Below are 27,886 nucleotides of genomic sequence, written 5' to 3' on the forward strand. Positions count from 1 at the left end.
GGGACCCGTGTTCTTTCACCACACAGGGAAAACTAAAACAGCAGCTGGTTTGGCCGAAGCTGGTGGGAAGGAAGGAGGGGATTAGCGAGTGACAGGATTAAGTAAACTGCGATTAGAATAGAATAAATCTGTTTTGAGGCACAAGAGCTGTGGTGATGATGCCGGGGTTCTTGTTTGGGAGCCTAAGAATGAGCTTCACAACCAGTCAAGGTAGGAGAGCAAGGTACAGGCTTTTATTTAGAGATACAGTGAAAGGACAGAGCTCCCGGCTCACGCCAGGAGGGGACAAGAGAGTCCGTAGTGGTGCGTTGTCTAGGGGGTTTTATAGGCAGTTGAGGATTTTTCGAGAACATGAAAAAACTTAGGGGTGTGGACTTAAGTGGTCCCTGAATATTAAAAATGAACTTAAGGTAGTGAATTTCCTGCCTTGATATCTCTCTGAGACACCCGCGCCTTGATCTGGGAACACATCAAAAGGCTTCCTGCCCAGCCCCCAAGATGGGCTGAGGTATTGTCTGTTTGCTAAAGAATCCTGACTCTTCAACTACCTGGGTGTTAAAATGCAATCTTATCTTTAAGATGGAATCCTTCCTGTCTTTTACTGTGTTGTTTATGCCTGGGCTTACTTGCTAAATTAGTTGTCCAGCTTGCAAAATCACTTCATCAGATCTGAAGGAGGAAAGACGGCACACAGGCCTGGGCCTTTTAGTATGCTTAAGTGAACCTTACACATGATTATAAATGGTTAGCATAATCAAACATGTGCTACTCTTCTTTATCTGGGGAACATTAACTGATTTCACTGAAGGATGATTCTAGAGCTCAATGTTTAATATAGTTTTAGCAGGGGGGTCTCCTTGCATGTAGTTACATTGCTCTGACTGCAAATATCCCGCCCTGCCCCCTCTGGAGGCCCTCACCTTACTCTGACTACATCTACGGTGCCTGTCTCAGTGAGAAGTGATCCTATAGGATCACAATTGGGGAAGTCTGGGAACAAACAGCACTCGGTTTCCGTCCAGTTTCCCTTCCCTTCCCTTTGCTCCTTCGTTCCTTCATACCTTCCTTGCTTACTTACTCCCTCTGGTCCTTCTTTCCTTCCTTTTTTTTCTTATCAAGTAATATACATGTGGCATATGTGTACAGTACAAAAGGGCTTAAGATGAAAAGCAACAGTCGCCTCACTTCCTAGCTCCTACCCCTTAGGAAGCAACTCATTCTTCCTGCCATTTTTCATGGTGGCCTCCATATGTAAATGTATGTAGTATGTATATACTACCAGTAATCTTTCAGTTATCAAGTCTAGACTTTTAGCTCTTGACTTCTTACTATGATATATGAGAATTTATGTCCCTTACTTCCAGTTTTAAACAAGTGGGTAGATGTGTGTCCTAAATATCCCCGACGAGTCCCTGGTCCCTGCAATAACTTATTGTGTGCTTACTAAGTGAAAGACATAATTATAATCACTTTGGATGTACTACTCATTAAATTACAAACTCGGTTACAGGAACTAATAACAAAACAGAAAGAGAAAGACAATTGTTCAGTCTTCCCCACCCGAAAAAACGGTATGGGTGAAATAGCAGTTAAAAAAAAAAAAAAACAGAGGCTAGCTTTGAGGAACTGTAATTGCACCCGTCTCCTTTAATTCTCCGCAGAAGGTAGGTGGGGCCAGGAGAAGGGCCGAGGGACTGGGGGAGGGGACGGGTGGGCGCATGTGGCTGGAGGAAGCTCACTAGAGAAGCGCGGGAGGCTGGCAACGCCCCATCAGGCCAGCACCCAGTGAAACCCATGGGCACGTGACGGCGACAGGCGGCACTCTGTCTTCCTCCGCACAATCTCTATGGTATTCTTCCCAGTCCGACCTTCGTAGCGGCAGTCACGTGACAGGCTCTGGGTTTACGGCAGGTGCCCACGTGATCCTAGCCTGCAGACGGGTTCCTTCTTTGAGGTACCTGGTTCCCTGAAGGGTAGACGGTTGGGCCGTTATGGCTGCCGGCTGACTCTCGTGGGCGACCAGGCTCGGAAACAAAGAGCCGACTGAGGAGTTCACCACTTAGTGCGTACGGCAAGGGTTTGCTCTTTCTACCACCTCCGCCATCCCCACCTCTGCGGGTGAAATTACCTTTGGGTTTCGAGACCTTGTGGCCTGAGGCCCAAACTCGAGACGAATCCCTACTCCTCTTTCCCTCTCATCCTCCATCTCTTGCTGCGTACCACCAAATCACTAGCCTTTGAGCTGGCCTCCTCGGCGGTGCCTTGAAGCCAAGTTCGAGGCAGTAAAGGTAACCGTGGGGGAAAGCAGCCCCCCAGTGGACAAAGGCGGAGGCAAGAATAGAGCAGACCTACGGGCCTCATGCGATAAGAATAGGAGGCTGAGGGGTTCAAGAGGGCAAAAAAAGCGGGCGGAGGGGTGGTGGTGAAGAAAGCTGCGGATTAGAAGGTACTGGAAAGGACTTGTTGCACGATGGAAGAATCTGACTCTGAGAAAAAGATGGAGAAAGAGAATCTGGGGCCGAGACTGGATCCTCCCATAGGGGACTCGGAAAGATCGCTAGGGTGAGTGAAAGATATGTCAAATCTGGAAGCGGGGGATGGGGGTATTGTAATGGAAGAAAGTATTGTGATTTAGAACGTGCCACCCGTGATAAACTGCTTCAGTTTACTAGTGAGGTTGATCTGTATGCTTTTGGTGACACTGATTACGCTGACCAGAAACAACCCTTGGGCCGGGCTTGATAACCAGTTCTGGGGAGGGGTGTTCTAATTGAAGAGGCAGTTCTGAGTTGCTTTGAATTATCAATAAAGGAGATCTGACATCATGTTATGGAGAAGACTAGAAAGAGGGTTGGCATTTCTTGGGCAACGATCAGTGGCATGACAGTGTATTCTATGCCAATTTGTACCTTAATTTGAGACTTGTGTTTTATATACTTTGTGCCTGTAATGAGTGAAATACGACTTGGAAGGACAGCTGAAAGACTAAAGCTACTTACAGATTTTAAAAGTAGGAAGCTGGCTTTAAAAAATAGAAGATACTCAAATATGGCAATATTGTTTGATTTATTAAAGCTCTTGGTGTATGTTGCTTTAATACATTTTTTTAAGATGATGAACAATTGAATCTTGAATTTGAATGGCTCATTTATATTCCTAAATAAATCTTCCTAGAGTCTATTTCCTGAGCATGTAATGAGGGAATAGAGGCCATAAATCCAGTTTTATAATTTTGGACAATGAGGGCCTCTACTCAGTTGAGGTCCCACAAACAGCTGTACTTAGCTGTTGTGCTAAATTTGCTCTTTTGTACTTCCACATTTATTTGTATTTCTTTAATTCCAATTTCTAAGGCAATTGGATAATGGAAGCTCTATTTTGGTTAATATCTGCAGGTGGGTGCTACCAAATACAGCCATGAAGAAAAAGGTAAGACGTGTTAGGTACATCAGAAACATGAAGGTAAAGGTGAGAAGTTAACTATTCAAGAAGTGTATGTGTAGGTGTATATATACCATCTTTCCTAGACTGTTGCAGGAACCTTCTGCATGTTCTCCTTGACTCTTGTCCCCTTCTTTGCTATCAGATTTAATTTTTCTAATACATAGATCTAATTGTGTCATTCACATACTTAAGAACTTTTTGTAACTTCCCAAATCCATAGAATCAAATCCAAATGACTTCATTGCAACGAATGCCCTTTGAAAATCTATTCCTCACTAAACCATATAAAGCCATGCCTGTGTACTCTTATCATAGCCATATAGAATCTGGTTTTCTCCAAATATACAAATTAATTTACATTTTGTGCAAGCCGTACACACACACTACACAGGCCTCTGCCTGTACATTTATGTGGACCTCGACTCAAATGTTACCATATAAGGTCTTATGAATTTTCTGGATGAAATTGCACAGTCCTTCCCTTGTGCTCTTATAGTACTGTGCCCCACCTTGGGGTTTTGTCTGAATCAGTAACAGCACAGCTCTGGAGCAAATTTTTGAACCTTTTGGGCTTTCAGTTCATTTGTAAAATCGTGATGATGATATTGTCTGTCACATAGATTTTGTTATGAAGTTTAGTGAGCAAATGCATGTAGAGCACTTAGATTAGAATCTAACAGCCTTCTAAGTCTTTCATAAGCAATTGAGGTAAGATTTCTTGAATTAAAAAGCAAAAATGCACTGTAGGTAGCCTTAACTTCATGTATTTCAATTATATAATTTCAGTTTACTAAGGGAATGTTCTTGATGAGCCTGTCTAAAGTTGCTATCAACGAAGATTCTTAAAAATACCAGAATTTTCTACATGATTAAGAATAAAAAAAAAACTTGACATATAACATCTGTCATATATTAGGCACTGGATATACAAAAGGGGTTCTCCCTGTCATTCAGGATCAGAGTCTTGTGAGAGACAAACCAAAAAAATAAAGGATAACTGCAATGCATTATGGTCTTCGTGGTGCTGTAAGACTGCCATGGGAGGAGAGAAGTGAGACACATCTAAGCCAACCTAGGGCACTGGGGTCAGAGAAGCTTCTTGAGTTGATGATTACTAAATCAAGTCTTGAAGGCTGAGTAGAGCTTAGCTGAAGGAAGAAAAGGGAATAAAAAGTTACCGGCAGAGAGTACAACATGAAAGAAATATAGAGTGGGGCTCCCTGGACATCTGGGAATAATCAAAGGGACTACAAACTGCTCAGTTCAGTATAACTGGACTCTATAAAAGTTCCAGGCCAGGAGGATCAGAAGAAGGGGCAGAGGAGTAGATAAGCCAAATCAAGGAGGGTCTTATATGTAGTTTAAGGAGTTGATCCCGTAGGCTATGGGACACTTTTGAAGAGAAAAAGATATAGAGTAATTAATGGAACAAAATCATGGAGGTAAATGGAAGGGATGAGATCAAGGTTAGAGGTGGCAAGGTTGACTTTGAGCAGGAGAAAGACCTTTCAGTTATGATGAATTCCCCTGCCGTGTAGTTCAGTCCATAAAACATATGAGAAGTCAGGATTCAGTTTCCTTTCAGGTTGGTATTTCTCTGCATGTATGATAGTGTGTATCAATAGCATAATTCACTGCAGTTATATTGTCCAGAAGATGTATGATCCATGGTACATAAGTGCTTGGACACTGGAATTCCAGGTATCTGCATTCACCATTAGTTAGAGTGCTAGTTAGTTACAAGTATCTGTACCAGGTTGTTGGTACTGTCACTTAAGTAAACCATGAAGTGCAGGAGAGAGATAGATCCCTTTAGACTTGATTTACTCTAGATTGCTAACTTACTTTCTTTCTGTTTTCCCACTTTGTTCTTAGGTGCTGCTGATGGGTAAAAGTGGGTCTGGTAAGACCAGCATGAGGTCTATTATCTTTGCAAATTATATTGCCAGAGACACACGTCGCCTTGGTGCAACAAGTAAGATGTTTTATCCTATCATAAAATCAGGTGATCTTAACTATTAATAATCTGCATAACACACCAGGTTGCAGTAACTTGGGGATGCAAAGGTTGAGAAACTTGTTTTGGAGCATGTTACCCCCTTTTTTCATTCCTTCTCAGAGGGGTATAGCCTAATTCTGGTTACTACTCCTTGTTCTCTTGGGAAGGTTCTTTGCTCTCTAGATTGCTTACCAAGTAGATTGCTTAGCTTGTCCAACTTGTTTTTTATCCTGCTTTTTCTTAAACAAGCATAGGGACCCTTTTGCTTGTTCGTTATTTTGGGAGCGTGTTTGTTTTTAACTATTTAGGGCAATTAATTGATAGGTATTTAATAAGCATAGTAATAAAAATTCCTAAGATTTTTCTAAAGTGCTAAAAAAAAGATTTTTTTTAAAGCATTAGTCTTCATTAAAAGATAAATTGCTGTAGGTAGGGGGCTATGGGAGAGAGGTTAACCTGATCTGTCCTCTGACGTTTTTCTTTCTGGATACATACAGGTGTTCTCAACAGTTCCAGCTCTGACTTGAGAGATGTTTCATTGCCCTTTTTGGTTTGAATGTTAAATCTGGCTTCTTAGTATATGCTAGCTGGGCTGCCATGGCTGCCAGTTCAGGGGATCTATGCTTCTGGGAGACCGTTTTTGACTCTAGGCTGTCATGCCATTTTACTTGGCAGTATCCAAGTAGTTTTGGATTCTGCCTTACTCCTTGGCCTCTAGATAACAAAAGCATTTCCCTACCTTGCTTTCAAAGATTTCTGATCTGGATTTCTAGCATCTTGAACACTTAGGGACAAGTTATCCACTACTTCTTCATAAGGTGTTTCACTGTGATTTCAAGAACACAAACACTCGTAAAAACACCTTATATTCTAGAGTCTAGGATACAAAGGAGAAAGAAACCTCATTTCTGTTCTTAAAGTGCTTAGAGTGTATTATATATTCTCACAATTGGGCACCTTTAATGGCTAGACAAGTATTTCTTAGAACTCTGAATCTATTTCCCTTTATTTGTTTTAGCTAGTCCCCTTTCTGTTCTCTTGAGCTTGCTTTAAGCATGATTTAAGCATGATTAATGTCTCAGTCTATCTTAGCTGTCCCTTGCATCCCAAATCATATTTTCATTAAGTTGAACATCACCAGCTTCTCCGTTTATTCCCCATTTTATATCATTTTGAAGCATTTTTTAAGAACTTGTTTGAATGTGTTTACATCTTAAAGTGCTGAAACTTGAATGCAGATATAGTCTGATGAGGGCAGAGTAGGATTATTATCTCTCATTCTGGGCATTACCTGGTGTTAGCACAGCCTAGCTCCTACTCTTCTTTTGTACAGCAGCCATTATACTGAGTCGTACTGAAAAAAAAATTCTTTTCACATACATCATTATTAAAACAGGTATCTTCCTTCTGATTCTTGTGCAGTTAATATTTTGAACCTAAGATTAAATGCCTATCTCTATTAAATATTCAGTTTTGTTTGTTTTAGCCCATGGTATGTTATTAACTGTGAAGTCCAGGATGAGTCACTTGCTTACTGGGTCTCAGTTTCTTTATCTGTAGAAAAAAGGTTGGATGCTATTTTCATTTTAGCTATTTATTACTCGCCTGATAACGTTAGCTATCCTTCCTAACTTTGTGTAGTTTGTACAATTTGATAAGCATGTTACTTAGTTTTCATTTAAGTCATTCGTCTTGATTTTTGTTTAGGGTAGGGTCCTGTGACCTATCAAGAAACTTCGTTCTTGATTTGCTAGATTTTAGATTTTGTCCAGACTTCTTCTTTTGATTTGATTTTAGTGTTTTTTTCTGTTCTCCCAAGTTAATATCTGGACCTAATAATCATACAGTTTCAGTGGATTAGAGGAAGCTAATGTTTATTGTATGTCGTTTTATTTACTTTGGTCCTCATATCAACTTCATTTTAATAGCTGAAGTAAGTAAGACCTGGAAGATAAGCTTACTCAACTAGTAGAGGTTAGAGCTGGAATGTCAATCTGTGCTCCTCTCTCTTCAGTATGCTACAAGCACAATTCCTGGCAGAGTTATTTTTCTTTGTATTTTAATTCCACACATTTTATTGAAGCACTTTTTTCTAGTCCAGTTAATTTTTTTTGTTTTGTTTTCAACTAATCAGCAGACCCTAAGTCTACTGAATAGTCTTGCAATCCAAATTTAGAAGACTATTTAAGCTATTTGAAATAGTTTTGAAATAATCTAGCAGCATCATTAAAAAGTTACAAACAGAATGTTGCAAATTATATGAACCCTTACACATTAAAGCAGGCCATTTATTCAACAAGTGCTTTTCTGGAACTTGCTTGTGCCAGGCACTGGGAATGGGACAGGACTCTTGCCCTTAAGGGTATCTCAAGTGAGACCTTTATTGATAATGCTTTGTTAGCAATTATTGTGTTTCCTTAAAGGTAGTAAAAGTATAATTTAAAATATTATATTGACCTTAGTGCTTTAGCCTATCATTAGCTAGTTTTGTCATTGCTGAGAAAAGGTCTGGGTTCTACTGCTAAATATATAAGCTAATTAAAAATACATATAGTACATTAAACTTTACTTGATATTCCCTTTTATGCAGTTGCTGGTTTTCTTTAAAGGTAGTAAAAGATTACTTGTTCTAAAATGTTACATAACCTTTAATGTGTTGGTGTTATTCTAGTTCGTCATTGCTGAAAAAAGTTGGTTCATTTTGTTAAACTTAGAGCCTACTGTGTTTTGAAATTTGAAGTAAGAATACAGAATGGCGATATAATTAATTTATTAGGGAACTGTTAAAGTGTATTTGTTGGAATAGTAAACTTGTCAATAAAAATATGATTATAAACTATTTTAGTCTCAAACGCTGTTGACACCTCGAAGATTTCCTACCTTCTCAAAATTCCCTGTTTCCTTGGCTTTTATTTAATGCTTTATTTCCCTGGTTTTCTTCCTTTATCTTTTAACCATCCCTCCCCTGCCATAAGAAAAAAGAACATTTTCTTCTTTCTGCCCCTTAAGTGTGTGTGATTTCCTAAAGCTCTGTTCTTGGTTGTTTTCAGTTGCTTTCATGATACCAGGACAGGAAAACTAGGAAAGGCAGATTGCCATATGGGAGACAAGAAGCTAAAGAGGGAGGTAAAGAGGGTGGTTAATGATAAAAGTGCCTTATAAGCCAAGTCAGGTAGCTTGACCTGGGCAGACGGCAGCACATAGAGAGTTTAAACAGAAAAATAACATGACCAGATTTTATTTTTAATGTTCAATTTTAATGGCAAAAGTAATATTTGTGAAAAATTCAGACATTACAAAAGTATACAAAGTCTATTTCTTCCCTTATTCTCTGGCCCACTTTCCAGGGGACAACCACCATTAGTAGTTTGAGGTTATCCTTCTGGCATTTTTTTCTGGGTATATACAATCATACATATACAGAGACATTTTTTTTTTCTTTTTAAAGAAGAGTGGAATAAAAATAATGCATTTTGGAGATATCATTATATTTGTAATATGAAGATAGATTGAAGGGAGGCAAGGGTAAAAACAGGTTGACAAATTAGAAAACTATTTTAATAAACCAAGTAAGAGATGATGAGGGCTTGACTTGGTTTAGGGTGGTGGTAGTAGATATAGTGAGAAGCAAATGGATTTGGGATATACTTAATAGGACTTACTGATAGATTTATGAGGAATGGTGGGGGAAAGAGTAGACTCAAGGATGAAACTAAGGTTTTAACTTAGGCAACTGGTTAAATTCACTGAGGTGGAGAAGACTGAAAGAGGAATAGATTTTGTGGGAAGAATAGGGAGATGATGAGTTATATTTGGATATATTGAGTTTGGGGTATTTGTGGATTATTCAAGTGAGATGTCTAATATATGTTTCAGAAAGGGAGGAGAGATGTCTACAAGATACATATTTATGAGTTATCAGTATCCAAATGGTAAAAAAATAGATTAGCTTGCTTGAGGGAAGAATCGATAGAAGAGTAGGTGCCAAGGACAGAATCTTGAAGAACTCCCAACATTTAAGGGACAGAAAGAAGAATAGGAACCTGTGAAGGAAGATATGCCAGAGAGGTTGTGGGTATGAGATCAGAGGCCAAGAGAAGAGAATTTTTTGAAAAGAGAGTAGTCAAGTCAACAGTGTCCTGCTACAGGAAGTAAGACAAGGACTAAAAAGTCCACTGGATTTGGTAATGGGGCAATTGGTCACTTGATGAGAACAATTTCTATGATATGTGAGTAGAAACTGGATTTCTGTCCCATGTGCTTCATATCTAAACAGTCACTGAATCCTGTCACTTCTTTTTGTTATTGTCTTTCCCTTTCTCAGTAGCACTTCTTTCCATTTTTTTTTAGTACTAGACGGTTTACATAGTCTTCAAATTAATAGCAGTTTGAGCACCTACTCTCTCGTAGACTCTGTTGGAAATACAAAGACATGTAAGATATGATTCCTTTTCGAAGGAGGGGGAAATAAGGGGAAGAAGGGAAGTAGTTTGAGTACCTACTATGTGCCAGGCACTTTATGATAACTCCTGTAATCCTCACATTAATGCTGTGAGGTCAGTAGTATGCCTCCCAACTTTTTTTAAGAGAAGAGACTTAATACTCAGAGGTTAAGTGACTTGTACAAGGTCACACAGAGAGGTAAAGCTGGTATTTGAACTAAGAACTGTTTGGCTCCAATGCCCATGTTTCTTTTTCAATAATGCTTTGCTGTTTATGAGAGGATAAAATTGCACAAAATTAGATAGCAGTCAGTTTAAGCAACAGCTAGAAGAAACACCACTATATGATTATCACATAAATTGTAAGGATGATAATTGCTAGACTTTGAGAAATTTTAGAACAAATAAATTTTCATTATTCCTTGTGATTTTTAGTGCCTGGCAGAGAGTAGATGCTTAATAAATGTGTGAATGTATTCAGAGTGTTGATGGTAAGTGGGGGGTGGCCAGGTAGGGCTTTGAGAGGAGGTGGGATTTAATAAGTGGGTCTTAAAAGATGAATCTTACTTTGAAACCAAAGTGGGGAGGACTTTCTGGGCTGATGGACAGAGAAGGCGAAGTATAGGGTGGGGAGGGGAGTGTAAGGCAGAGGTCGCAAACAGGCAGCCTGTATGCTGTATAAGGCCTGCCGATGTGTTTAGTTTGGCTTGTGAAATGTTATAGAAAAATTGGAATTAGTTATCAATATGTAAAAGTTTCCTTGAAATTTGGTATTTCCCACTGCTATTGAAAAATTTAAAGATCTGGTAATCTTGAGCCCACATTTCTGCATGGCAAATGAGCTAGTGCTGAGTAACTGCCACCCACTCCATTGTCCCCTTGGGTGGATGTGTATTTTTTCTATACATGATAAAATTTGCTCTTGTATGTTTACTGGCCTGGCCCTTATTAGCAAGTTTGCGACCCCTGATGTAAATAAAGTTATATTGCAAGTTGGGGAGGTAGTGCGTTTGGGAGGACTCTGAATAAACCAAATTGGACTGAAACAAAATGCTTTATTAATGTGAATCTTTGGGGAATATAAAGGTAGATTGGAAGCCAAATTCTGAAGGACCTTGAATGCACCCCCACCTCCCATTGGCAGGGAGAAGCCATTGAATTTTTTGAATGGGGAGTGACATGTTCAAAGTATTGTTAAGAAGATGAACCTGCCAGTAGCCTATAGGATGAAGTAAGGTGGGTAAGGCTTCCTGGTGGGAGGTAATTTTGGAGCTATTTGTACTTGTATAGGCTTGAGAAGGTAAGGCCCTTCCTTACTGTTATTGGCAGGTTGTAAAACCAGGAGTGGAATTGAGAGATTACTAAGGAATAGCAATGAATTGAATGTGGACAGAGGAGTCAAAAATGCCCCCCTCCCCACCCACCCCTGCATAATGGGAAAATGGTAGGGTCATTAGCCAAAATAAGGAAATAATAAAGGGAGTGAGTTTGGTTATATTTATGTTTGTTTGGTATTTGGTTTTTGTCATGTTTTCATTTTTTTGTGGAGGACATGGTGAATCAGGGAAGAGCTATTAATGGTATATGTCTCTGTCTTACATGTAGAAAATTTAACATTAGTATAATTGGAGATGTTTCTGCTTTAAGCACTAAACTACTAAAAAGTAAAATGACTTACATGAGAGCCAGTTTTGTAACTCAGGGTAGTTTAGTTACCCACCCTGCCACTAAACTATACTACTTAGCTGAAAATCACCTTCTTGCTGTGGCTTTGAGCATTTCACTCCACTTTGGTCCTTCTAAATTCCATGGGTTAGCAGTTTGCTTATTTCGAATATCTGTTCACATGCTAAAATTACTAGGTCTGTCATATTTGTCTTCCAGTTGATGTAGAACATTCTCATGTTCGATTTCTGGGAAACCTGGTATTGAACCTGTGGGACTGTGGTGGGTAAGTACCAATTGCTTACGTGATTTTAAAGCCAGTGTCGGTAATCATGGTATCTAGTGTAATCTACTCAGAGAATACTAGAATAACTATCATTTGTAATAGATTGGATAAAAATTACTTCAGAATTAGCACTTGATTAAATAAAGATCTCTGATTTATATGTAATTTAATATGTGAAAATACCCTCTGCGTGTAACATATTTAAGCAGCACTAACACAAGCTGTATCTGAAGTATAGGATAGATTACTCCCCAATTTTTGCAAGTGAAGAAATTAGGTGTCTGTCGCAGGTGACCTAACATCAGTGCCAAGCACTTAGTTATCACATCATACCATCTCATTCTTTGTTATTTCAATAATTATCTCCAGGCAATCTAAGCACTGTAGATCAGACCTGAGCACATATCCTCCAGCTGAGTACCCACTGTTACAAGAGTAGGAGACAGTTTTTCTGTTATTGCCAAGGCACTTCCCAAATATCCTATCATAAATGCACATTCACTGTGCTTTTGTGCTGGTATTGCTCCCTACCCTGAGGCCCTTTGCATCTCTAAGCTGAAGCAGCAGCATGTAGTTCAGTGGTTAGGAACCTCAGCTCTGGAGTTAGATTTGGGTTTGTATCTCATCTCTGTCAGTATGTTCTATTGAGTAGATCATTTAAACTTTCTGAGCCATAGTTTCTCCATGTGTACAATAGGGATAAGGATGGTACCAACTCATAGGATACTTTATGATGATTAAGTAAGATAATACATATAAAAATACATGGCAATGTACCTCACAAAATAAATAGACACTATTATTAGCTGAGTGTTTCCCAGTTCCTAGCCCAGCCATGGAATAGCTCAAAGAGCATTTATTAAAAGAATAATGAAATAGTCAAGTACTTTGTAAGAAAATGAGTCCATTATTACTAGCAGATGGATCACTCAGCACCCTATCAGCTCTCTCCATATAAATCCTTCCTCATAATCATTCCTCCAGTTCTGTAATCAGTGTCCAGAGATTAGTCCAAGACCCTTGCTTTTAGGCACTAAGATGTTATCATCAATTTTACAGGTAAGGCTGCTGAGATCAAGTGAGATGACTCTCCCAAGGTCACACAGCTAATTTGTAGCAAAGTATAGGACTAGACTCTGAGGTTCATAATTTTTTTTTCTCATGACAATGCTCCATTGTTTCTGTTAAACAACTGGTAATTGAGATCTTCTTGGGAAGTAGCACATGGTCTAAGAAGCAAAGAGTAACATTCTGCTAAAAAGATATCTTAGAGTCATTTTCATATAATTTAGGGTATCTGACTAGTTATTCATTCAATAAATATTCATCTAGCACCTACTATATGGCAGGGTCTCTGCTAAAAGCTGGGAAATAATGGCAAACAGTAACAGACATGATCTTTGCCTTCATAGAACTTGCTATATAGGGAAGTGAATGCTATTAATTAAAAACTCACACAAATGTATAAAAACATACTTGTGATAAGTGTTACAAATAAGAACAATATATTGATTTAAGGGCCTTTGGTGATTGGGTCAAGTCAAGGGAAATCAGGGAGTTTCTGTGAGGAGTATGGATTTAACTGAAATCCAAGAAACGAGTAGGAGTTAATTAGATGTAGAGGTAGGGGAATATCACAGTTTGTATAAAGGACCTTAGGTGGATAGACCATGGGTCACCAGAATTGAGGGAAGTCCAGAGTGTATTTGGAGCAAAAGGGGAGGGACAAAGGGTGGTGCAGGGTGTGGCTCAAGAAGAAAGAAAGTGAGCCCAACTGATTTGCTATTATTTGTTCTTTACTTTGAAACTTCAGGTTATCTTTCACATTGGTTAAGCCAAACAAATAGATAATAAGTAGGAATGACTAGAATAAACTGAGGACTTGCTTACTACCTAGATTTCTTTTCCTATTAGACAGGACACCTTCATGGAAAATTATTTCACTAGCCAACGAGACAACATCTTCCGAAATGTGGAGGTGCTGATTTATGTCTTTGATGTGGAGAGCCGAGAACTAGAAAAGGACATGCACTATTACCAATCATGCCTGGAGGCCATTCTGCAGAACTCTCCAGATGCCAAAATCTTTTGTTTGGTGCACAAAATGGATCTGGTACAGGAGGATCAACGGGACCTGGTAAGAAACAGAAAGAATACTACACAAAATGATTGACATGCTTTGTAAACTTCTCTTGTAGAGATCTAAGTAAGTTTGTGCCATTCTATTTTCAGAAAAAAAAAAAATCTCAGCATAAGCTTTCAAAATAAAGTTTTATGATTTGTTTTTAAAAGCACTCAAAATTTCCATGTTAAGGAAAAGATAATATTCATTTAGCAAATAATTTTCATATTTAGGTAAATTCTATCACATAGGACTATGTGATATCACTAAGTAGCTTTTATGTATTTTTTAAATGTTTGCTGCCCCTGTTTTACCATCCTTCAGAGCAGGCACTTATAGTCAAGTCTAGAAGACCTACCAGGGGTGAGATGAGGAAAGGTCACAGCTGTCAGTAGGTTGACTTAGAAACAGGTATGTACCAATTCAGGTGCCAACCACATTGTGTTAGGCACAGTGCCAAGTCCTGCATAATTGCATTGGCACAGTATATTTCTTTTCTCTTTATTTTAATTGAAGTATAGTTGATGCACAATAATATATTGGGTTCAGGTATACAACATAGGATTCAGCACCTATGTACATTATTAAATGTAGCAGTATGGTTAACTATCTGTCAACATAGAATGATGTTACAGAACTATTGACTATATTCTCTACGCTCTGTTTTCATCCCTGTGACTAATTTTGTGTTTCCTTAGCCCCTTCACCTATTTCACCCACCCACTCTAGTCCCTCTCCCATGGTAACCACTCACTTATCCAGTGCCTATGGGTCTGTTGTTTTGTTCATTTTTGTTTTGTTTTGTTTAGATTCCACATATAAGTGAAGTCATATAGTATTTGTCTTTCTTTGCCTGGGTTATTTTGCTTAACATAATACCCTCCAGCTCCATCCATGTTGTTGCACATGGCAGGATTTCATTCTTTTTTATGGCTGAAAAGTTTCCATCATGTAGATGTACCACATCTCTATCCATTCATCTGTTGATGGATACTTTGGTTGCTTCCATATCTTGGCTTTTGTAAATAATTCTGCAATAAGCATAGGAGTACATCTGTCCTTTTGAATCAGTGATTTTGTTTTCTATGTTTCTCCTTTTCTAGTGAAGGAGTTAGTACATGTAAATTTAAACCAGAGAACACACAGTAGGAAAGGCAAACTCCTAGCTAGCCATGAGACTGAGACTCTGGGACTAGCAAGTCACAAATATAGTCTAGCTTTAATTTGCTTATTACAAAATAAGAAGGTTGGATTTTAATGTCTAAGCTGAATGAGAAGATCCAAGGAAAGCAGTTTTAGAATATGTAGGTGATAAGGAAGAATACAGTTCCTCTTTGGGTTGAATCCTAGGAGTCTAAGGATACCCTTTATTTACCTAAAGGATTTTTTTTGCTAATAGCTATAGTCAGGAATACTTTTCTTCCATAACAAGTCACAGGATTGCCTCTAGCGTTCCATTGTTTGGGTATGTTTTGGTGTTTTTAGATTAGCTTACAGACTTAAAAAAACCACTTGACAGGGTTATCTATTTAACTCTGTAAACTGTATCTTATCTTTTTAGTTCCTTCTCCCTTTCCCTAATTCTGTTTCCATTCAGCAGAAAGTCCTACATGTAGCTTTGGTCTTGAGATTGTGAGGGCTTTCTTATTGTTATTCTTGCTGTTGTTTTGTTTTCTGTTTTGTTTCCTTTAAAAATCACTTCATTCCTTGGACCAATTTGCAATAGAAAAACCTAGGCTTTTCCAACAAATGAACTCCTTGCGTATTTTTTTTTTATGTAGATGAGCATTTTATTTCATTAATTAATTAATTAATTAATTATTTTTGAGAGGGCATCTCTCATATTTATTGATCAAATGGTTGTTAACAACAATAAAATTCTGTATAGGGGAGTCAATGTTCAATGCACAATCATTAATCCACCCCAAGCCTAATTCTCATCAGTCTCCAATCTTCTGAAGCATAACGAACAAGTTCTTACATGGTGAACAAATTCTTACATAGTAAATAAGTTCTTACATGGTGAACAGTACAAGGGCAGTCATCACAAAAACTTTTGGTTTTGATCACTCATTATGAACTATAAACAATCAGGTCAAATATGAATATTTGTTTGATTTTTATACTTGATTTATGTGTGAATCCCACATTTCTCCCTTTATTATTATTATTATTTTATTTATTTTTTTAATAAAATGCTGAAGTGGTAGGTAGATGCAAGATAAAGGTAGAAAACATAGTTTAGTGTTGTAAGAGAGCAAATGTAGATGATCAGGTATGTACCTGTAGACTATGTGTTAATCCAAGCTAGACAAGGGCAATAAAACATCCACGGATGCAGAAGAATTTTCTCAAAACCCTCAGTTCTGTTGATCCCCAATTTCTCACCTGATGGCCCCCCTGTGACTGTGCCTGTCTTAGGTTATTCCTTCCTTGAGGAATCTTACCTTCTTGTGTATTTTTTAATTACTTCTACTTTTTAATGATCAACTTACTGTTTTCTAAATGCTTATATAAATATCACCAAATATAGATTAATGTTCTTTGTGGGATTTTAAGCTTAAGTATACTCTAGTTCATTAAAGATCCAGACTTGGGAGTTTTGACATAAAAATGCATACGGTGTTTCCCTAAATACCAATTTCAAGCAAGATAAATATTTTCCTCTATGTGTGTATATTAGTCAGGGTTCCCTAAAGACACAGAACCAGTGAGGTGTGTGTATGTGTGTGTGTAAGAGAGAGAATGAGAGATTGATTGATTTTAAAGAATTGACTCGTACAGTTGTGGAGTTGACAAGTCTGAAGTCTGCAGGGTGGGCTGATAAGCTAGAGACCCAGAAGAGGAGATGTTGTGGCTTAAGTAGGAAGGAAATTGGAAGACAGAATTCCCTCTTCCTGGGGGATGGTGGTCTTTTTGTCTTAAGGACTTTAACTGATTGCATAAACACACCCACATTATGAAAGGGAGTCTGTTTTACTCAAATTCTACTTATTTAAATATTCATTTAATCTAAAAAACTACCTTAACACCAATATCTAAGCTGGTGTTTGACCAAACATCTGGTACTGTGGCCTAGCCAAATTGATACATAAAATTAATCACAATAGTGTGTACATGCACTCACTACAAACCCAACCAGTCATGCAAAATATGTGTATATATTTGTATAAATAGATACTTTTCTATGTGTATGTGACCATAGATACATAGACAAGATGGATGGGTATTTGTGTGTGGTGGGAGGTTATATCTATATAGCCAAATAAATACAGTCCTTTTAGAAATAATTTATGAGTGTATGCAGATATGTGTGTGTGTGAGAGAAAGAGATCTATAAACATTAATGTATTTGGATTTACAAAATCTTGATATGGGTTTAGCAATCTTATATAATGATCCAGTTTAGGTGATTTGGAATGTTAGATACATTTTATTAAGACTCCTCTGTATGGCAGATTTAGTTTTCCAACATAGTCCTCTCAGTGAGTACTCTGCACAAGCAGCACAGGCCTGAAGAATTCTAGTAGCTGTTGTACTTCATTTTCATGACTTTAAATCATTTCTGCCACCCTAGTTTGTGAAGTAGTATACACAATGAAAAATTCCTCTGCATAAAGAGAAAATGCTTCTGTTTCAAATATGCCAAAATCTCAGAATTTGCAATGAAGGAGGAGAGCTGTTAAATTCTGATCAGTATGTTGGATCCTTTAATTCAGGTTTTTAAAGAGCGAGAAGAAGATCTGAGGCGTTTGTCTCGCCCATTGGAATGTTCTTGCTTCCGAACATCTATCTGGGATGAAACTCTGTATAAGGTGTGTATGTTTCCCTGAGTTACCTCATTTTGAGAGCATGAAAAACAGCTAGAAGGGTATTATCAAAATTGAAAGATTTCAGACTCTTTCATAGCCATCTATGTATGTTAAATTTAAAAAAATCTACAATAAATTATTCAAAATAATATCAAACTCAGCCTTTAAAGATTTTGGCTTTGATCTTAGATTGGGTTAACATACCTACCAAATCACACTGAATTAGCCAGTTTGGTCATGATTAATTTGATACTGATCCTTGTGACAGCAGAGTTTTCATTGGCCATCATCCATTTTAACCTGTGGTAGGCTGAGTGCTTGATGGGAGCTATGTCTAACATTCAGATAGCTTTATGGGATATAAGCTAGTTTGGATAGATTTGGATATAAGCTAGTCTGCCTAATTTTGGATGGCAATAAAAGGATAATATTTAGGGGGGAGAGATTAGAGAAGGGAGTCAAACAAGACATGTTATGCCTAGAGTATGGTAGCTTCAACTAACGTGCCAAATTGGAGACTTGTATTCTTTTCAACCAGGATTGTTTCTATTGCTGAAATGGATACCACACTGCTTGCAGTAGTTGTAGAGGTTACACTAATAGCTGTGTTATGGATTAAGCTGAAATTACCTTATTGGCACATAGGGTCCTCATCCTGCTTCCTCCCTTTCTCCTACTGATCTAGTGATTTGAAATACTAGCTCCTTTTGGGTCCTTCTCTGGTTAGACTTTTCCTTCAGACTGCTTCTGGGATCCATTGACAAATCTGACTCTGGGTGGGAAAGCGTCCTTCTCTGTCACTGGTAGCTACAGCCTCAGTATCAACTGCATCTGACAAGTATCTACAACCAAAAGCACAGAAACCTGATTTTCCAAGGAGAAAAACCACTGGACTTTAAAAACAGCCACTGATTTTTTAACTAACCCATTTTTTCCCCAATATTATGTTGACCCAGCCTCACTCTAATAACAGATCATTTTGAGATACCTGTCTAGGAAATACTGTTCTAGATTAATTTGGGCCGAATTTCTCTCAAAGCCTTATTCCCATAGAACAGGTAACCGTGAATAAGGATGGACATGACGCATGATAAGAACCAACTGCGGTGTGAAGGATGGCAATACATAACACGACCAAAGACAATTGGCTAATCACAACACTGCTGTGAGTGACAATGTCTCTGCTGTGGTTAGCTTTGGTGCCTTCTCCAAGGTAAATTCAGCAGTGACATTAACACCGACCTGGGAACTTGGAACCTGAACTCCTATGCCTAAGTAATAAAGCTAATTGAAACAGAGACATGGCACTACTATCTCTTACATTAATGTTGCATAGAGCTGACTTCAATTTTTATATTAAATTTTATTCTACAAATACTCATTGCCTATCTGCTTGATGCTGTTGGACACACAAATGACTAAGACCAGGTTCCAGTCCTCTAGTAGGAGACAGAAGAAGATCGTACATCCTACCAGACAAATTGTAGTGATTGAAGGAAGTATTATTAATGGACATTCAAATAAAAGAACTTTAAGAGAATAAAGGGAGGGTATGGTTAATTTCAACTCCTTACATTAGTCATACTCTTCTGGATGAAGTCAGTTTTAGGGAAACATACAGTTGACTTAATTCAATTGGATCAATAATTTATACAGCTGACTACAAGCCTTTTGGAATGATAATGCCACTAATATCTCTTGTAATTTGTCTTGAATGTTATCTCATTGAGGGGAGGGGCCATTTGTCCGTGTGGCTCTGATATTTTCACAAAGTTGATTCTTGGATATATGTTAAATACAGCATTTTAATTTTTGATCTTTAGAGTGATATTTTGATCTTTAGACTTAAATATTTGTTGAATGGCTGGATTAGCAGCTTTTTATTTAGTCCAGGTAGATCAGTTTTCAACTGTTCCTAAGGCAACATGATGGAATTAAATTATTATTTTTAAAAATTATCAATGGAAAGAAGTTTCTTTAGCATTTTCTGAAAGTGTTTGAAATTTTTAAAAATCTAACACAAGGATAAAAACCAGCAGTAGCTTCATTTTCTCATTTGTGTTCTGTCATATTTGTTATCAATATTTGTTTGGGACTCAATTATCATCATATTTTACTGCCCATATATTATAGTGTACTTACTCATTTGCAAAGGTCTGGAACTGGCTACCTGTTAGTAATTTTGTACTGTGCTTCTGTTCTGTTAGGCTTGGTCCAGCATTGTTTATCAGCTGATTCCCAATGTTCAGCAGCTGGAAATGAACCTAAGGAATTTTGCTGAAATTATCGAGGCTGATGAAGTGCTTCTGTTTGAAAGAGCTACTTTTCTGGTGAGAACTTTCTGCTCTGTAGATGTACTTCACATTTCCCTTCTTTTCAGCAATAGAGAGCAACATGTTGCCACTTACAGAAAGAACTTTTTTCCCTCTTGTCTTTACTTCAACATGTTTAAACTTGTAAGTAAAATTAGGGTAGTATTATCAACAAGTGACCTGAAAAAAGTCCTTTGGTGAATAGCTCATTAATAGTAAAACTTAGGTTTTTGCAGGTATATCCTATTATAGCATTTTGATTATTTCTGCTAATAATATCTTATAGCATTTTTATTATTTCTGCTAATAATTGTTCATTTGTGTTAAGATTCCTATTTCCTACTGACTTATATTATGAAATGAGGGGTATTTTCCTTTTGAGAAAACTTCTACCCACCCGTTTCTCCAAAAGACTGAGTTGAAAACTTTTAATATGGAAGAGATGTAGTGGTCAACTCAGTGACATAACTGAGTTCAGATGGACAGATGAAAGAGAAATAGGCATGTTAGTATTTCTATTTTTCTTATAAAGTTAACTTAAGCTATATTAGACCCTACTCTGTGTATGGCCCTGAGGGGTGATGCAAAACCAATATTGTATTTATAAGTACATTTTAAATAACAATAATAGAAACTAATTTGAGATGTCACAAAGAACTGCATAAGAAATTGCTGATTAGTTAAGTAAATATAACTGTAAAAAAGCAGCTCACAGAAAATAAATTGTTTCTGAGCTCTACCGATGCTTGGTGATTTTAGACACATTTCTTACACTCTCTGAACTTGGTTTTCCTTCTATAACATGGAGATAATGTCTGTATCATTTTTTGAGGTTTATTTTGTGGATTAGAATGGGACAGGTAACATTAAGCCCTAGCACAAAGCTTAGCATATAGTTGGCAAACTATTAAATGTTAAATCCTTTTGCAATTATAGCAACAGAGGGCAAAGAATTCAGAATGCAGTTTTTCCTCCTTCCTCTGTGGAAACATTATTTGTAAATGTTGCTGTATTTGCGAGTCACCCTTCCTTATAGACGGCACAGCTAAGGCATGGAGTCCTAATTAGAGTGCCATTTTGCTTCAGCCCACTGGCAGGATAACTTGCTTGGAATTACACTGCCTTGAGTCCTGTTTTTCCTGTTACTGTGAATAGCATCAAGCGAGTTATGCTCTTTGTCTTGATGTATGTGGCATGGCAAAATCCTGCTTCAGCAGTAGTCTCCTGCCACATCCACCATGCATGATAATAGCGATTAATGGAATATCTAATATAAGCTCCCTGTTCCTCACTAGCAGTGACAAGTGGCTTTGGTTTCTCTTGAAGACCAGGTTTAGGTGTGATTGAGCATTTCAGTGAGGGGGTTGAAATCAAGCAACGGGAACCTGTTCCACCATTGGTCTAAAAATTATGTTTTAGAAGTTTCACATGATTTCAGAGAATCGCCCTTTTGGCGAGTGACTCAATTTTGCTTCCAACTAGAAACTTTATGTCTGTGTATTTAGCTTATAGGAAATACTTGCATGGTTTTATAAAGATCTGAAAGTGCTAGGGGAAGTATCTTCGGCTGCTATGGATATACATCATGAATGACTCAGTTGTAAATAGTAAATTCTTAGTGGGTAGAATAATTCAGTTTAGATTTTTTTAAAATTTTATTTTGGTATAATTTATCTACAGTTACATGAAGAACATTATGTTTACTAGGCTCCCCCCTTCACCAAGTCCCCCCACATACCCGTTCACAGTCACTGTCCATCAACATAGTAAGATGCTGTAAAATCACTACTTGTCTTCTCTGTGTTGCACAGCCTTCCCCGTGCCCCCACACACTATACATGTTAATCGTAATGCCCCCTTTCTTTTTTCCCGCCTTATCCCTCCCTTCCCACCCATCCTCCCCAGTCCCTTTCCTTTGCTAACTGTTAGTCCATTCTTGGGTTCTGTGATTCTGCTGCTGTTTTGTTCCTTCAGTTTTCCTTTGTTCTTATACTCCACATATGAGTGAAATCATTTGGTACTTGTCTTTCTCCGCCTGGCTTATTTCACTGACCATAATACCCTCTAGCTCCATCCATGTTGTTGCGAATGGTAGGATCTGTTTTTTTTATGGCTGAGTAATATTCCATTGTGTATATGTACCACATCTTCTTTATCCATTCATCTACTGATGGACATTTAGGTTGCTTCCATATCTTGGCTATTGTAAATAGTGCAGCGATAAACATAGGGGTGCATCTGTCTTTTTCAAACTGGAGTGCTGCATTCTTAGGGTAAATTCCTAGGAGTGGAATTCCTGGGTCAAATGGTATTTCTGTTTTGAGCATTTTGAGGAAACCTCCATACTGCTTTCCACAGTGGTTGAACTAATTTACATTCCCACCAGCAGTGTAGGAGGGTTCCCCTTTCTCGACAACCTCACCAATATATGTTGTTTCTCTTTTGGATGGTAGCCATCCTTACTGGTGTGACATGATATCTCATTGTGGTTTTAATTTGCATTTCTCTGATGATTAGCGATGTGGAGCATCTTTTCATGTGCCTGTTGGCCATTTGGATTTCTTCTTTAGAGAACTGTCTATTCAGCTCCTCTGCCCATTTTTTAAGTTGATTATTTGCTTTTTGTTTGTTGAGGTGTGTGAGCTCTTTATATATTTTGGATGTCAATCCTTTATTGGATCTGTCATTTATGAATATATTCTCCCATAATGTAGGATACCTTCTTGTTCTATTGATGGTGTCCTTTGCTGTACAGAAGCTTTTTAGCTTGATATAGTCCCACTTGTTCATTTTTGCCTTTGTTTCCCTTGCCCAGGGAGATATGTTCATGAAGAAGTCGCTCATGTTTATGTCCGAGAGATTTTTGCATATGTTTTTTTCTAAGAGTTTTATGGTTTCATGACTTACATTCAGGTCTTTGATCCATTTCAAATTTACTTTTGTGTGTGGGGTTAGACAGTGATCCAGTTTCACTCTCTTACATGTAGCTCTACAGTTTTGCCAGCACCATCTGTTGAAGAGACTCTTATTTCCCCATTGTATGTCCATGGCTCTTTTATCATTTATTAATTGACCATATATGTTTGGGTTAATGTTTGGAGTCTCTCTTCTGTTCCACTGGTCTGTGGCTCTGTTCTTGTGCCAGTACCAAATTGTCTTTATTACTGTGGCTTTGTAGTAGAGCTTGAAGTTGGGGAGTGAAATCTCCCCCACTTTATTCTTCCTTCTCAGTATTGCTTTGGCTATTTCGGGTCTTTGGTGGTTCCATATGAATTTTTGAACTATTTGTTCCAGTTCATTGAAGAATGCTGTTGGTAATTTGATAGGGATTGCATCAAATCTGTATATTGCTTTGGGCAGGATGGCCATTTTGACAATATTAATTCTTCCTAGCCAAGAGAATGGGATGAGTTTCCATTTGTTAGTGTCCTCTTTAATTTCTCTTAAGAGTATCTTATAGTTTTCAGGGTATAGGTCTTTCACATCTTTGGTTAGGTTTATTCCTAGGTATTTTATTCTTTTTGATGCTATTGTGAATGAAATTGTCTTCCTGGTTTCTCTTTCTATTAGTTTATTGTTAGTATATAGGAAAGCCACAGATTTCTGTGTGTTAATTTTGTATCCTGCATCTGTTTAGATTCTTGAACATAATACCAAAAGCCACTTGGTTATAGCCTTCATTAAAATTAAATACATTAAATATACCTCAAAAACAACTGAGAATTTTTTTTTTCATTTTTGATTTGTACTTTTATTTAAAATCAAAGACCACCCTGTGAAATATTGAATAAGATGAACATTGAATGATTAAAGTGAGAAAGAATAGTAGTGAACCAAGACAGATAATACTTAAATAGTCAATAAAATTATAACCAAATTGTTCTGGATGGGAAATCCATAGGAATGTTGAAATTATGCAGATCATTGGCAGGATGTAGGAGAGAAGAAAAGAGACAGTAAACAAGTTGCCAAGTCTACTCTGAAAATCAGGGTGACCAAGAGACTGACAGATGTCTGCCTTGAGGAGTAACAGTGGGTGATATGACTACACTACATGGAGTTAAAGGGCTTTACTCTTTTTTCATAGGTGATTTCTCACTATCAGTGTAAAGAGCAGCGTGATGCCCACAGATTTGAGAAAATCAGCAACATTATTAAGCAGTTTAAGCTGAGCTGTAGGTAAGAGATATTGTGTAATCTATATATCTCTGGAAAAAATTACTGTCATTTTTTAGAGGTTTAAATAATTACAGTGTTCTACACTTCTATATACAGAATAGTTCCTATGATTGAAAAAGAAGCCAAATTCTAAGGGAGCCTTAGAGTTGACTGAGGTGGAAGTCATTGTCCTTTATCGCAAACTCAACTGACATAGAAGAAGCATATGAAAAATATCTAAGCAGAGTACCCTTTTGAGATGTTTAATACTATTTGGGAGGAAATAAATAGGAAATGTCCAGGAGGGTTTTGAAAAAGAAGGAAGAAGGGAAATTTATCCTACCAATACCAAAATTTACTATAAAACTACCATTAATAGTGAGGTACTGATTTGGTAATAGTACAAAATAGAGAGTCTAGAAATGTCTAATCATTTTGTCTCAGCTTTGATTAAATAAAATTTGTATTTTAGTATTGTGAATATAGGAAGAAGGAATGGCTGAATATCATAATTTAGTAAAGATTTAATGATCAAAATTCTTACCCTGGTAAAACTCTTATGGCCTGACAATAGAAGAGGTATATGTTTACTCTTTTTATGCCTTAGCATACTTTAAGACTTTCTGATATATTTATGGTAACATTTTATGGAAGAAAGAAATAGCAAATAACATGCAAACATATATGCTTATTTCAAAGAAATGGGATCATTTTTCTGGAATTTCTGTATAACATTCAGAAGATACAGTTATTAATGTCAATGATAGGGAAATTACAACTTAACCTTCTATAACATGATTTTAACATGGATCTAGGTCTAGGCACTTCCTTAATGCACTTTCTAGGTTGCTTTCCAAAACATGCTAAATTCAGCATTAGAATTTCCTTGGAAAACAAAATGGGGTTAGTGAATAACTGTCTTAATGAAGTGGTAAACTGAGGTATAAAATGCTATGAAAATGTTTAACATGAAAGGTAAGAATTTCTTATATTCCTATTATTTTCTGTTCTTTGCTCACTTTTCTCCTATATCCTATAGCAAACTGGCTGCATCTTTCCAGAGTATGGAAGTGAGGAACTCTAACTTTGCTGCTTTCATTGACATCTTTACATCCAATACTTACGTAATGGTCGTGATGTCTGATCCATCCATTCGTAAGTTTAAACTTAGCTAATGTAGATTTAAAGCCACATATTGTTTAAACTAATTGCTGTAGAGGTAGTACTTTATTAGATCCTGAAAATCTATTTTATAATGGGGATGGTTGCAGAATAGTGTGAATGTAGCTAATGCCACTGATTTGTACATTTAAAAGTAGTTAAAATGGTCATTCGTTATGTATATATTTTAAAGCTTAAAAATAGTATAGAGTATTATGTTTTCTTCATGGGAACTTCAGAAATCAAGTTACTCCATCTAGAGATTTTAAACAAAAGAGAACCTAAGTGTATGATATGCTCCATATAGTATAGATTTTTAAAAGATTATATCAGTCTAAGCTCTGAACTACTAAATGTTGAACCATTTTATATGTCATTGTATATTCCTAAGTACCATATTCCTGTATTTGTGTTATATGCATAAAGGAAGGTATTTGAGGCTTCCATGCCACAATAGCCATGTCCATCACAACCATTGAAATGAAAGTTCCAGCAGTATTTCCAGATGTTTATAGAAGTTGAAATAACTCCGATCCACTGGCTTTTGTAGCTTAGGTTAATATAAAATACAATATAAAATAATGAGTTTTATACTACTGGCCCCAAACCAAAAGATTTTGTAAATTTATTTTGTAAATTTTGTGTTTAGAATACAAACAAATCTACTTATTTGGAAAACTTAAGCCCTAGTTAACTTAGCACCTCCTATTCCTATATGTTCTCTGTGCCATCTGTTGAGGGATTTGGCTCTCTTTGATTTGTTTTTACTTGCCAGGCATTTCTTTGGCTGCCCCTACTTATTCTGTTGGGTATCTCCCCCATCCCTACCCTCAGCTTCTGCAGCTACTCTGATCAACATCCGCAATGCCCGGAAACACTTTGAAAAGCTGGAAAGAGTGGATGGACCAAAGCAGTGTCTCCTCATGCGCTAAACATTGCCAAATGTTGTTTCAGAAAAGATGTTGAAATACTGTTAATTAATGTTAATGTTGTATTCATATAAGTAGGCTCTGAAATGTTGTGATGCTTAACAATTCTGTGTTTCTTCCCTACTCCCCACTGTTACTGTTTAACCTTGAATGCTATTTACTCAAACAGCCAGTGAAGAATTAGGAGGTGAGCTGTCCATGAAGTTGGTGTGACATAAAAGTAGGTGATATGTAAGTGTTCTGATAACAGGGTTTTAATAGTGTAAGTGTTCTTATATCTTATAACCTGGTTCTAGTAGTTGTTTATGCCAAAGCCTTTCTGAATACTTGTATTCCTTATCAGATAGTAACCTATAAGATTGGAATACTACTGTTTTGTCAGCATGCATTAAAAATATTCCTTAACTTCAATTGCAAATAAACTTTTGCTGTTAGGGATTTCAGTGTCTGTTTTTCTTACCCCTTTTTTCTTGCAGTTATTCCCTAGGACGGGCAAATGAATTTCACAGTTATCCTAGGGGAAGGGGACTGTTGATTGTGAAACAGTATAAGATAAAATTGGATGGTAAGGACAGAGTCAGAGTTTATCCTTAGAGCTAGGCAGAAGAGTTTATATATAATGTGGTAGTAAATAGCCATTGTAGGCTTTTGAGGAGGGGAATTACGTGAAAGGAATTTTCAAAGAAAATTAAGCTAGACTATATAGGCTGACTGGAAAGCAGTTGGAGAACCTGTGGTAATATTCTAGGCCTGAGTTGTGTTGAAAATCTGTTCCAGGATGTTAACTAGAGAAGGAATGAATAAAAATTTGAGGGAAAATAGGACTTATGAGATATAAGTCTTCATTCTTTGAGGTCTGGGAGTAGTTAATTTTATATATTTCATAACATCTAACAGGATGTGCTTTCATTATGCTAGTCAAATAGTAGTAAAACTTTTTTTCATTCTGGGAGTTGTATTTGAATTTATCCCCTAAAGAAAAGATGAAGCATTGTGAACTGGAAGAACTGGAGCTTGGCAACACTAACTAGAATTATTCAAGGCCCTAACTTTTTCAGTTTCCACAGATAGGATGACAGAACACGAAAGCACTGAGAGAATCTACAGCACAGTAGACTTCTCTTCCCTCTATGCCATGAAGAAACTTCTTCTAGACCACCAGAACTTCACATTTCCTTATCATTTTATCCTCAGCTGAGAGAGAGTTTTCATTCAGCAGCAAAATCATGTTATTTTGGGGGTAACCTATGTTTATGTAGATTAAAAATTTCAATGGTGAGTCCAGGGGAAGATGGCAGAATAAGAGGATCCTGAGTCACCTCCCATGGACACATCAAGGCAACAACTACATATAATGCAACTTCCTCTGAAAACCTGAAGACTGACACAACAGATCTTCCATAGCTAAAGACATAAGGAGAAGGCCACATAAAGAAGGGCAGTGGGGCAGAGATGTGGTTGGAACCAAGCCCCAGGCATGGCAACACACAAGCAGAAGGAATATCACAGGTGTAGAGGCCCTCCCTGAGGAGCAAGGGGATAAAAACCCACATCAG

The 27,886-nt window shown here is 37.4% G+C and overlaps 1 protein-coding gene across 2 annotated transcripts; it reads left to right on the forward strand.

The window, feature by feature from the left end:
* Window positions 1-1,900: 1,900 nt before the first annotated feature.
* Window positions 1,901-26,767, forward strand: RRAGB (Ras related GTP binding B). 2 transcript variants are annotated; one of them, XM_017654133.3, is made up of 11 exons: window positions 1,901-2,562; window positions 3,396-3,429; window positions 5,320-5,419; window positions 9,794-9,877; window positions 11,770-11,836; window positions 13,751-13,973; window positions 17,678-17,773; window positions 19,978-20,100; window positions 24,170-24,261; window positions 25,280-25,395; window positions 26,236-26,766. In XM_017654133.3, the coding sequence occupies exons 1-11, from the start codon at window positions 2,471-2,473 to the stop codon at window positions 26,331-26,333; spliced, it is 1,125 nt and encodes a 374-aa protein (XP_017509622.1). In that variant the 5' UTR covers window positions 1,901-2,470; the 3' UTR covers window positions 26,334-26,766. The 2 variants fall into 2 exon arrangements, with proteins under 2 accessions (XP_017509622.1, XP_017509623.1); XM_017654134.3 differs by lacking the exon at window positions 9,794-9,877 and having other exon boundaries at window positions 26,236-26,767.
* Window positions 26,768-27,886: the final 1,119 nt, after the last annotated feature.

This window comes from Manis javanica, chromosome X (assembly GCF_040802235.1).
Source record: "Manis javanica isolate MJ-LG chromosome X, MJ_LKY, whole genome shotgun sequence".
Classification (NCBI taxonomy): domain Eukaryota; kingdom Metazoa; phylum Chordata; class Mammalia; order Pholidota; family Manidae; genus Manis; species Manis javanica.